General features: G+C 42.1%; 1 protein-coding gene across 1 annotated transcript; it reads left to right on the forward strand.

Annotated features, from left to right (window-relative positions):
- The first annotated feature begins 283 nt into the window (after nucleotides 1-283).
- On the forward strand, nucleotides 284-11333 carry LOC308136220 (transcription factor 12-like). The gene is made up of 13 exons (XM_080504477.1): nucleotides 284-405; nucleotides 2770-2869; nucleotides 3825-3967; nucleotides 4061-4184; nucleotides 4268-4338; nucleotides 4736-4832; nucleotides 4944-5017; nucleotides 5653-5868; nucleotides 6684-6795; nucleotides 6918-7071; nucleotides 9225-9454; nucleotides 10589-10770; nucleotides 10957-11333. Exons 1-12 carry the CDS (start codon nucleotides 337-339, stop codon nucleotides 10729-10731), a joined length of 1533 nt encoding a protein of 510 aa, XP_080360603.1. The 5' UTR covers nucleotides 284-336; the 3' UTR covers nucleotides 10732-10770; nucleotides 10957-11333.
- Nucleotides 11334-12122: the final 789 nt, after the last annotated feature.

Raw genomic sequence — 12122 nt, forward strand, 5'->3', positions numbered from 1 at the left:
CGTGAAAAGCACTGCGAGACTCTGCATTTATTTACTTATTTTGGCTGAATTTCCTCCCTATAAAACAATGAAGCTCACATATACAGTGATGTCCAGTCACCAGTCCAGCCCTGCTCCTGTAACAGCATCAATAACACCACCCCTCTCTGCTTGCCTGAAATGGTCCAGCCCTGATTTGCATAAGTTGTCTGCGGGTTGCTGCATGACCAGCAGGGGTAGGGTTAGGGGGAAGGAGTGCATGTGGACTACATCCACATGAGTCGAGAGACGGACAGAGGAGCTGTGTGTGGAACTATACTTGACAGCCCGGAGTCTTGCACTGAAGCAAACAGAGTTATGTACTGTGCTCACCCTGCCTCTGGCGCAGGCAACAACTCGTTGATGTACTGCTACAACATGAAACCAGTAAGTACACTCTTTCATTGTGTCTGTCCGCTTTTTTTTTTTTTTTTTTCTTGAGGTTACGTGACCCTGCCAGGGTGTGTTGGAGATGCTGCTGCTGTGAAACTGTCTTCTCGTCGATGATGTTTGTTTGTTTGTTTGTTTGCATTCATGAGTTTAAACAATGTGCCTTTGATGGATGGGAAATTTTCCAAATTAAAATCACTGAGACATCCAATTTGAATTTGCAACTTGTATAAAAGTTGCTGTTAGTTAGTTGAGGTTTTTTTTAATGTTTCCAAATTGCACATCTGACAAGAATTAAAATGTATGTGACGTTTGTGTTTTGTTGTGAGAAACAGGGGGAACCGGTGTTTGTGATTTGAAGCTGTGAGCACAGTGATGAGCTGTAAACACACTAAGTTCACTGAACTTTAAAGTTGTATATCTGTAGCATTAATGCAAGAATAAGCATGTGCACATTATCAGGTTGAATTATTTACGGGTCAATTGAATGCATGTTGTGGATGTGTTTTTTTGTTGTTTTTTTTTTCCCCAAGAGGATTTTAATCCACATGATAATTTAATTCCTGTCTAATAAAATCCACACACATTAAACAAGCAGCCATGCACAACACCCTATAGATAATTCGCTTTATTCAGTTATGGTTTCATCTCACTGGCTTCTGGATTTAGGCTGTTTAAAAAAAAAAGAAGAAGAAGAAAAAGAAAAAGTCCTGTTAAAATGCACCCAGTGAGACTCACGCTTCCTGTTTGCTGAGTACCATGTAGTCAAGCCTAGCAGCAGAAAACATCTTGACATGAAGCAGATTGCTGCTATTTCTATTTGATTTAACCCTGCTATGTTGGAGCAGTCCCTCCACCGCTGCAGCCATTATCAAAGGCAGCTTTGATCTCTGTGAGACTAACCATATCCAGACATCGTGGATCACAGAGGCAGAAAATTGGTTGCATGTGGCTGGAGTTGGCCATGCTGGAGCACAGCATAGGTCTTGAATAGCAAGTTGATATTTCACTGTGTACATTTATAAAGAGAGGGGAAAAAAACAAAACATGCTGTGGCTGCCCTGTTTGTACAACTTTATGACTGTTTTTTTGTTTTGTTTTGTTTTTTTTAAGATTCTAGATTATTACATAGAATCCAAAATCAAGCCAAAAACTTCTCATACTCTTCTCGTTTGCCAATTTAAAAAAACGTCCCTCATCATTTGTGATCCCGTGATTGATGGCTCCTAAATCAATGCTATGTTAAAAGAGGATGCCATGGTGACGGCCCCTCTCCAGTGGGGGCCTAGAGAGGGCGTGCTGGGGTGGGGGGGGTGTGTGACCATTATTAACGGGTCGCCTGCTATGCTGATGGTAAGGAGGACAATTGGCTTTATCCTCTGCCATATGCTGCCCATGGCGGCTCAGACGGGCCCAGTGTCGACAGGGGCTCCTCTGTTTGGCCTAGCCCACAATCACCATGGGACTCATGCCAACCAGGGTCACGGCTGGGGTTGTGTGTGTGTGTGTGTGTGTGTGTGTGTGTGTGTGTGTGTGTGTGTGTGTGTGTGTGTGTGTGTGTGTGTGTGTGTGTGTGTGTGTGTGTGTGTGTGTGTGTGCGTGTGCGTGCGCACAAGCATACTCAAGAGAGTCTTTAATAGCCTGCTTTACAGAACTTGTCGTCCGGGTAACTGACACCCCATTGATGCTGCGCAGGGAGGTTTATTTTCATTTCCTGGGGCACATCAAAGCGGTGGAGAGAGGTGCAGGTGCAGCCCAGACCTCTTGGTGTGTTTGAGAGAGAGAGGGAGAGAGAGAGAGAGAGAGAGAGAGAGAGCATGTGTTGGTGTGTTTTCTGCATATGTGCAGCACCATACTTTAGAATAATAATAATAAAAAGCACAAGATCAAGTTATGTTGACTTTAATTCTTAGATTTGCTTGAGATTGGCAATGTGTTGCCTTCCGTTGCCGGGGGGGATTATTAGGGGGAATTCAGTTTTCTGTTTGGTTTCTTTCTGAGGATAAAACATGAGAAGGCTTGAAATTCAATTTTATTTGGGAGGGAATTGTGTCCCAGTCTTCTGAAGCCAGCCGAACCTGATCGTGATTAGGGCAGGGATTTCTCATGGTGAATGGCTCCTAAGTCCGGATGAGGAGGTGCATGGATCTGCAGCTTACGGATTATCGCAATAGCTCTAAGTGTGCATCAGCTCTCTGCTTTGTTTTCATAATACTGTTGCTTCAGCTCGCTCCGACTGTATTCAAATGTTTGTCCCGGTCAGATCTATTTGGCTGATATAGGCACATGGAACGTGCATTGTCATTTACATGGAAATGTATCTAAAGATTTGTTTTCCTTTTCCCTCAATGATCTTTCTAGGTTTATGGGCAGTCTCCCAGCAATGACAACGTCAACCAGAATTCATCTTTGCATCCGTCAGCCAAGGGCCCCAACAATGTGTTTGCGAGCACATTCTTCGGTGAGCTCATACAATTTTGTGTATTCAACGTCACAATAAAACCACCCAATGATGAGCAAGATGATATGTGTGTGTACATTTGGAAAGCTTTGCAAACTGTTGGAAATATTCCAACAAATCCATCAGTCAAATATATATATATATGTTTGAAGAAAAATGTAGAGACAAAACGAGATAAACGTGTAACTATTCTTCATCTCTCTGTGGAGCCACAGAAAACTATTGCAACAACACACCTTCAGTGACTTTAAACTGACATTTATCCTGAAGAGCTGATCTGGATCATAGTCTAATTCAGCTGGTAGACAGTGGATTCATCCTTTACTAACTTCTTATTGATTGTGGTGTGTTTAGAGCTCTGAAGGGTCTGGGCTTTTTTTTATATATCTGAATTATCTCAGTGATTCTGCATTGTAAGTATCTTTGCAAGTCACTAACAGTCAACATGCGTGTCTCGTCATGGAGCATGGTTTCCACAAAAAAAAAACATCTACAAAAAAAAAATCCCGTAATTAATGGTGCACCCGCTGTGGCTCTTCAGTCCACTCTCAGTGATGTTATCTTTTGGATTTGTTTCTATCTTTTATCTATTTAATTCTATGATCTGATCCCTTGGAATAATTGCACGCTGTGTAACCACACAATTTTGTTCTCTATATGCGTCACTCATCCCACTGTCTTTTTAGTTTCTTCATAGCACTTTGTGGAATATGTGTGTGAGAAGTGTTGAGCTCACATTTTGATTTCAGTTTACACGCTGGAGTGAAAAAAACCTAAACTCTAACCATATTTTCTAATAAACATCACCTTGTGTACAATGGTGTTGAAGCCATTTCAGGTGATCACCTTTTAATTCAGCCATTTTCATTGTCTTCCGTGGAGCCTGCTATTGAGCTGCGCGGCTGTTTGAGATGCTGTTCCAGTGCAGGCGATAACAAATCGTTACTCTTTTTAGAGGGGATGAGCAATTCACCTGACATCTGGAGCGCTGTAAATGGGCTGAACCAGCAGGGCTATGAAGGTGCACTGGGAGCAGCTACAACCCACCAAACACAGGCGGGGAGCTACAGCAGCCTGCAGCCGACACACGGTCACCTGGTGAGAGACTCACCTGCGAGGATGCTGGACGTTCACAAGCAACCCCCCCCCACCTCGGGAGTGTTTTAACTGTGTGTTTGCACTCTTATTCAGGACTACTCGCCGCACTCAGTGATGGCTGTCGATATGAACAGAGGCCTCCCGCCCATGTCCACGTTTCACCGCAACACGGCAGCGCCTCGCACGCCATCCATCACCAACACGGACAACTCTACAGGTGAGGAAAGGCAGATAAGAAGTTGAGACTTTTTACTGCTTCTCACTGCTGTATCTCATGTGAGCTACTTCCATTTTTTCCAGTCGCAGGGAGTCAGGGGAATATGTCGGGAGGGTCGCAGACGGGTGACACCCTGGGCAAAGCTCTGGCCTCTGTAAGTATGCACCACCTCAATCCTATTAGACCAGCTCATCTCTGTCCTGTTATGTTCGAACGGTCGGGTCAGAGCGTAAAAACTAAGACCTGAGAGCCCCGGTGGTGTAATGCGAAACTTCCTCAAACAGCAGGTCAGTGAATATTAAAGCGGGGCTACTCTAGTGCTGCAGCACTTTTTTTCTTCTTTTTATTGGCTCCCGAACTGTAAAATCGCCAGAATTGACGAGTTTAGTTCAGGTTATGAGGCTCCTCCAAAGGTTGTGGCAGCAGCTGTAAAATCCTGCGCAGAAATGACAAGGGGTGCTTTTAAAATGATCCATGCTCTGATCCTCCTGCACCCCCCCCCCCCACCTCTCTCACTCTGATTCTCTCTCTCTCTCTCTGTCTGCCTTTAGATTTATTCCCCCGATCACACCAGCAGCAGCTTCCCCTCCAGCTCTTCCACACCAGTGAGGTCTCCGTCTCCACTGCCGAACGCCGCCGAACCTGCAGGTAAGCTGGAGTGCAGGCCCCCCAACGGCTTTCCTCGTTGCACAGGTGAAATGAAATTAGCCCCATTTTAACCCCTGCTTGTTGTGTTGCGCTTGTCTCTTTGCCTTCCAGGCACCAATATGTGGCCCCGCAGTTCAGTTCAAGCTCCAGTGTCACCGCATTATGAATCTTCCCTCATATCAATGGTAATGACATAACCTGACCTCACGTGACCTGTGAACATACCTGAAACATGTTAAATCACTTTCACAACAATACAATGGCAATAAGGACAATGTTTAATTATTGACCTAATTCAAAGTTAATAAACAAAGCAGTGCTTCTTTGTACACATCCAGCAGTGATTATAATTAACTGATGAGCAAAAACTGAATAAAGCAGGTAGCCACAGTTTATTCTTGATAACAGACTGACCAAAAGTCCAAGCGACCAAACTAACAAATGAACAATATATAGGCAAACGACTGACTGACCATCCAGACGACTAACCCAGCGACATATCAATTTGATGGTTTCTTTTGAGGTGTCTTGTTTGACTATTTGGATTTTTAATTTTTTTTTTAATGAAAAAGAATCATAGGTGCAGTTTTGTCACATTTCCAGTCTCAAGATAATTTATAGATTCATGTCTAATATGCAACCATTAGAGTGGCTCCTAAACATTCTCTCACCGAAACCAACCTTTTCTCGAAGACCTTTGTGATTTAAGAAGTGAAATATAAATTGCTTCTTTTTTTTTTTGTCTAGAAAAGAAAGACTGAATGATTAACCAGTATTCACCTTTACTTAGTCTGAAAGAAGTGTCTCCTACTGTTTTCAGTCTCAGGTTGAAGACCGTCTCGACCGCCTGGACGATGTAATCCACGTCCTGAGGAACCACGCAGTGGGCCCCACGGCCGGTCTGCCCAGTGACATCCATGGTCTGCTGAACCAGAACCACCAGAATCACCAGAACCACCAGAACCAGCAGAACCACCAGAACCACGCCGGCTCCACCGGCAGCACTCTACCACTCAACTGTCACACTCCAACCATGGTTAATAACCAATTCTTTGAAGTATTTAATGGACGTGGAAGGGTGTGCATGGAAAGTGTGTGTGTGTGTGTGTGTGTCCTGGTATTCAGTTTCAGGAATTTTCCACATGCTGTCTGCATGTTTCCCTCATGTTGCCCTTGAAATCGTAAACTGAGCACAATGGCCGAGCGCCGCGACGCGTCGGCCCCGTGTGCAAAGCGTACATACAGTATGTGCGGACTCTTAATTCCACTGTGGGTATGATGGGGGGGGGGTCGGATCATGTACTCCCATTCCAACGCGTTTCCTTTCCAGCAGACCAGGGGATTTCAGCCCAGCTGGAGTGAAAATGTATGCAGTGGAAAACGTTTTTTCTTTTTTCTTTTTTTCTTTTTTTTTATCCTAATCCTTTGGGGGAGGGGGAGGGGTATTAAACGTGTCTCACTTTAATTTTTTTTTTTTTTCCCCCGAAATGATGTGTCAGTCTGAAGTGAATCATTCCTGAAGAGAATTAGGGGTGTGTTCGGGGAGTATACAGTAGTTTTAAGAGAAGGATTAAGATTGTCTTGAGATTAAATAAATTCTGCCGAGCGAGCACTACCACTCAAGGGTTGGATGGGAGGGCAGATGTTTGTGTCACTGTTTGGATGGAGGATGTGAGTACTGTATGTGACTGACTGTCTCGGGAAGATTTATGGAGCCACTCAGTTGTTCAAAGTCGACATTTAAAGGATCCCCCCCCCCCCCCCCCCCCCCATCTGTGAAATGCCCGAGCATGAATTTATGGGCACATCAGTATTCTCCATATCTGATCGTATTCTGTGTTTGTCATAAAGGTTGAGACTGTCAATTTGAACAACAACCACCCGGCGTTCCAGAGCCGCACGCAAAACGGCCACCCGTATCCAGCCAGACAGAGGGCCGCGCTGCAGCCCGTTCAAGGAGGAGGCCGAGGCAAGTTATCCGTCTCGTTTGATCGCCGCTTTTAAGTCACACTCTCAACAAACATTTAAACCCCAAAATGTAGTCCGCTGTTTTTTTAAACCTCCATTGTGTGGCCGTTCCCACAGGAAGTGTTGGGCCTCAGGGTGACCTGGACCTGAAGATGGAGAGTGGAGAAAGAGAAGAAATGATCCACGCCAATCACGGTCACAGCCCAGACAGCCAGCGGTCAGATGAAGAGAGCGAACTCAAAACACCAGACGAAAACAGTGCAAGAAACAGGTGGGATACTCGTGTTTTCTCTTGGACACAGTGAATAGATGGATCCCAGCGGAGATTTGAGTGGCCAGCACCTCCTGCATGATGAAAGAGTTCCTCAGTTTTAAGTATACTACAAAAAAATGTTAAACGCTCTACAAAAACAGCAAAATTTATTTTATGCAAATGTATACACAGATTAAAGAAGGAAAGAGGTGTAATACAGAAATTGATTTGCTAAATAAAAATAAATAACTGTAAATTAAGTGCATGAAACTACCGCAGTTAAATACATTTTGAGGATGAAATAAACGAGGGCTGTTAATACCATTCAGAGGGTATTAACTGAGAGTATCTAAGAACAAGAGAGATGTGTGATTAACAGGCTTCAACAACAAGCAAAAACTACAAAAGAAATTATTCACTTTTGTGGAGTTTAATGAGTGCACATTTCATTTATTTTATTTTTTTGTATGTTTGAAGTGTTTCACTCAGAAGCAGGGAAAAAAAGAACCTTCTTTGCTGTCTGGTTTCACTAATTTAAAATGCTGTCAGACCCCCTGTGGTGACCGACAGCTGGGCCGAGACCAGCCTATTTAGCTCAGCCTCGTATTTCTTCTTCATGTTGCTTTAAGTTGCAATCAATTCACGTAAGAGGAAAAAAAAAAGAGAGGATAAGAACAGCTGCCAGGAGGTACAGTATAGAGGAAAATAATCAACGACGAAGCAGCGCGTGTTTGAAACAAATGCCTCAAAACTCAACATTTTTTTATCTTGATAAAATTCATTCAGGCCAGAAATTATGGCATATTTCAAAAGGTTAAGATTATTATGTTAAATGACTTTTTTTTTTAACTGCAGTTCTACAAGTTTCATCATCTGTTGATTACTATTTAGTCTTCTGAGCCTCCCTGTTTCAAATGTTGTTGTTTTTTTTATAAGTCCGTGTATCACCGACTGAAACTGCACTATATGTCCTGAAATTCTTGCGGCTTAAAGTGCAAATCTCTGTGTGTCTCTGAAGGTCACTTCAGGCCAAACCTCTTCATGACATCAGCCCTGATGTCTGAGTGCATGTTTTCTATTTACTGAGATCTGTAATCTGGTTGACTGATATCAGGACTGACATTTGCGGATGACCTCCAGCATCACTTTTCTGCATTAAAAAAAAAAAAAAGAAAAAAAAGAATTGAAATAGATGTATGAAGGGGAAAGCGGAAATTGTTCAAATACGACACAAATTTTAGATATTGGCTGTTAAATGGCTTTAAAAAAAACAAAAAACTATGGTCTTCTGATAAGTGAATTTTATCTTCGCAAAGAGGCTCAATTGATGCGTTATCAGCTTTTTTTCTGAGGATACTTTTCACAAAGCAAAAGTAGTCCCATCGTTCAAAACCCAGTAGTTTACATACATTTTGTGATCATTCTCATCTGTTGCCTTTGTTTGCTGGTGAAACGATTTCTCTGCTTGTGTTATAAATTAAAGTAGCTAAACCGTCTCGTCTGTTCCACTAGCTGACCTCAGAACTCTTTAAACACTGATTTTTTTTTTATCAGATTTTTTCACATCATTGTGTATTCTTTTTTTATTTTTTTTATTTATTTGTAGTTTTCATTAAACATACAATATCCACAATATGCTTCTGAGAGGTGCACAGAGGGTTTCTGCTTTTTCAGTGACACAATGGGAAAGTTGATTTTTCATGTAATTGAAGTCAAACTTTAAGATATTTTCAATTTATTACAATCGAATTGAAATATTTCTGGTGTTTTTCCTATTTTTGTTCGTTTTGGAGGCCAACATTTTGACAATCAATAGTTAATCGATTGTGAAACTATTTAATTCCTGTGTTGTGATTGTAGAAATAAATTTGAAAACATCTAACTTTTCTATAATATGAGATGCATCTGTATTCAGCCTCAGGATAATCCTTAGTTTCTATAAATGATAGGAATGAAAGCGGAGTGATGTGAATTTGGCTCGGAGGCCAGCAGAGGGCAGAGAAATCCACAGAATGCAGTTCACTTCATTTCCCATCCAGGCAGGGTCACATGTCACTTTGAAAAGCACCAGTCTGCAGGTTTAAAGGACTCAGGTGCGACATGGCATGCGTGTGTGTGCGCGTGTGCATGCAAACATTCACACTGGTTTTTCTTCTCTTTGATGCTGTTAGCATCCACGAGGATGAGGATCTGAGCCCGGAGCAGAAGGCCGAGCGCGAGCGTGAGAGGAGGATGGCGAACAATGCCCGGGAGCGCCTGCGCGTGCGAGACATCAACGAGGCCTTCAAGGAGCTGGGCCACATGTGTCAGCTGCACCTGAAGAGTGAGAAGCCGCAGACCAAGCTGCTGGTGCTCCATCAGGCCGTGGCCGTGATCCTCAGCCTGGAACAGCAAGTCAGAGGTCAGTGCATCCGTGAGGCCGCCTCGGGGAAATGTGACGGGACCTCTTCCGTCTCGCACTTCAAATTATCATAAAGACGGGACATTCTTTATTATATCTTATGTCTTTTTTTCCCCACCCCCCTTTTTTTCCCACAAATACTTCGATCAGATATGCTCACACTACAGTGTCATGTGAATCCAAGCCACAGTAAAATATTTTTTATGTTTCAATCTTCAGTGGATTTTTTTGGTCAGGTCAAGGTTGAACAGTCCACACTCATATTTATATATATATTTATATTGTATCTGTATGCCTCTGATGGCATCTGAGGTCAGAATCTCAAAAATTCATGGCGGTTTCTCGTGAAATTAGAATAAACGCATCATCTATAATCTTCATGAAGACGATGAAAAAAATAGTTCTAACAAACATTTAAGCATTTTAATTGTTCACTTTAGACACTCTATAGTCGAGACTCAATTTCAGATTCCTTTAAGCGCTGCTTTCCACTAACTGGTTACACACACAGTCTTCCTGCCTGCTTGTATTTTGTACATTGAGTTTTTAAGCTCAGTGAAAACCAGACTGGTGATAAACGACATCATCTGCAGATCAGAAGATAATCTATTCTATCAAGGGAGCCACTGCCACTCCAAAAGACAGCTATCCTATTATATTATAAAATCTGAGTTGTTTTTACTGATTTATTCAATGAATGGCAGCAACTTTAGATTTAATTCACCAGTTTGGCATTGTCAGTGATGTGAACATCCTGTGAAGCAAAGTTCTTATTTCCATAAATACATAATTTGACTATGATAATAGTGTCCAGATGTGGAGGGTGATAACTTTACTCCCAATGCCTTAGTTCTGATTTGCATCATTTATTGATTGTCCCCCCCCACTTTTGTCGTTTTTGAAACACTAATAGTTCATGTCTTTCTAATATCTTATTAATCTATCTATCTATTCACTTCTGAACATGTACCAAAAAAAAGAAGAAACAAATAGAATAAATCCAAATGAGTAATCCAGAGATCACACACGCACTCCAAGCTTACAAGATGTGTGTTACATGTTATTACACGTTTGTAATCCTTCCCCTTCACATCCTTATCGTTGCTCTGCCTCTGTGTTGGTTGAATCCTGCAGAGAGGAACCTGAACCCCAAGGCGGCGTGTCTGCGGAGGAGAGAGGAGGAGAAGGCGTCCGCCATCATGACGGATCCGCAGTCCATGCATCTCGCTTTCCACCCGGGCCTGACGGACCCAGCCAACCCCATGGGCCACCTCTGAGCACCCCATGACGACTCTTATCAAGCTTACTCCGAAACTGTATGAGTATTCAATATCACTGATTAACACTCGTCACAATTCAAACAGACGCGACATTATTTTCAGTAAACACAAGAAAGAGGAACTTTGTATTTTTTTAACGAATATTAAACAGTGAACTGGTGATGCTCTTTTCAAAATGGTGATATTAATGGTTTCTTACGCCGCTTTGTCGTTGATGTCCAGGTGCGACACGGAGAATATCCCAGGAACATCCAGCGTATATTTCTGAATTGGGCCGTGCGCTCTGAGCGGAAAACGTGATGCAGTTGAACAATCATCTCCTCACTTCTCAAACGGACTTTTAACTTTGTGCCTGAACTTTACCTTGTAAGAGACGAATGCATTGTAAGCTGCAGATGTTTTGTACATATTTTGTATATTTATGGATCTTTCCGTTCGATTATAAATGAATGGATGAAAACTCGGACTCTGCGGTTTGATTATGGCCCAGCCAGATGTGTTCCCCCCACTTCTACAGCAGGCTACTATTTCCCCTGTACTCCACCAAGCTCAGAGGGCTGACATTCCCACATGTGTGTGTGTGTTCAAACAACAGATTTTGCTTGTCCTGTACTATGTATGTGTGTAATGTCTGCGGATGCGAGTGTGTGTGTGTGTGAATATTTCAGGGGTTTGAACATTCTGTGAATGGAATAGATCTCCCAGAATGTTCTTTAATGTGTGGACTTCATCTTGTATTAGTATGTATTTGTTTTAAATGTGTGTTCCTGCACTGAACAGGATCACACTTATTGAAACACTGGTCGACAAACCTATCAGTTTTCCTTTTGAGATGTAGTCAAACAAGCTCTTCGAATGTTTGAGTTTTGAATATAAGTTTTGTTTTCTAAGTTATGTAACTTATCTTTTATACAAATATTGTGAATTTATTCATGTCTTTTTTTTGCTTTTTTTTGCTTTTCTCGCTGAATTTACACAGTACTCCATTTTTTGCAGTCTTCTAAATCTAGACTCATTTCATGTTGAGGAGAAACTGTGTCACAGAATAAATGATGTCTTGTTTGCTTCACACTGCTGAACAGCTAATAATTACATACAATTAACCTTAAATACTGCTATTATCACATGTACAGTATGTGTACAGTTTGAAGTAGCCTACAGGCATGTGTCAAAACAATACTGTAGCAATAAATGTTTCTTTTTCCAACAAGTCTGACCGTCAGTGTCTCAAACACACACGTTCACACCCATAAGGGATCCCACTATGACCACCCTCAACACACAGTATGAATAACTTTTAAAACAGACAAGACATGTTTACACCAAATAAGGAGTGCAGGTATTTTATATTTTGTTCCCACCACAGGCTCACAAAATGGTTAATTAAA

Source organism: Blennius ocellaris (assembly GCF_963422515.1).
Source record: "Blennius ocellaris genome assembly, chromosome: 11".
Lineage (NCBI taxonomy): Eukaryota > Metazoa > Chordata > Actinopteri > Blenniiformes > Blenniidae > Blennius > Blennius ocellaris.

Bases quoted from the DNA above. Each gene is read 5' to 3' on its own strand.
- LOC308136220 (XM_080504477.1), top strand. From the start codon at position 337: ATGTACTGTGCTCACCCTGCCTCTGGCGCAGGCAACAACTCGTTGATG. The intron at 4,833-4,943 runs GTAAGCTGGAGT...TTTGCCTTCCAG, and splicing joins GAACGCCGCCGAACCTGCAG to GCACCAATATGTGGCCCCGC. The intron at 7,072-9,224 runs GTGGGATACTCG...TGATGCTGTTAG, and splicing joins GAAAACAGTGCAAGAAACAG to CATCCACGAGGATGAGGATC.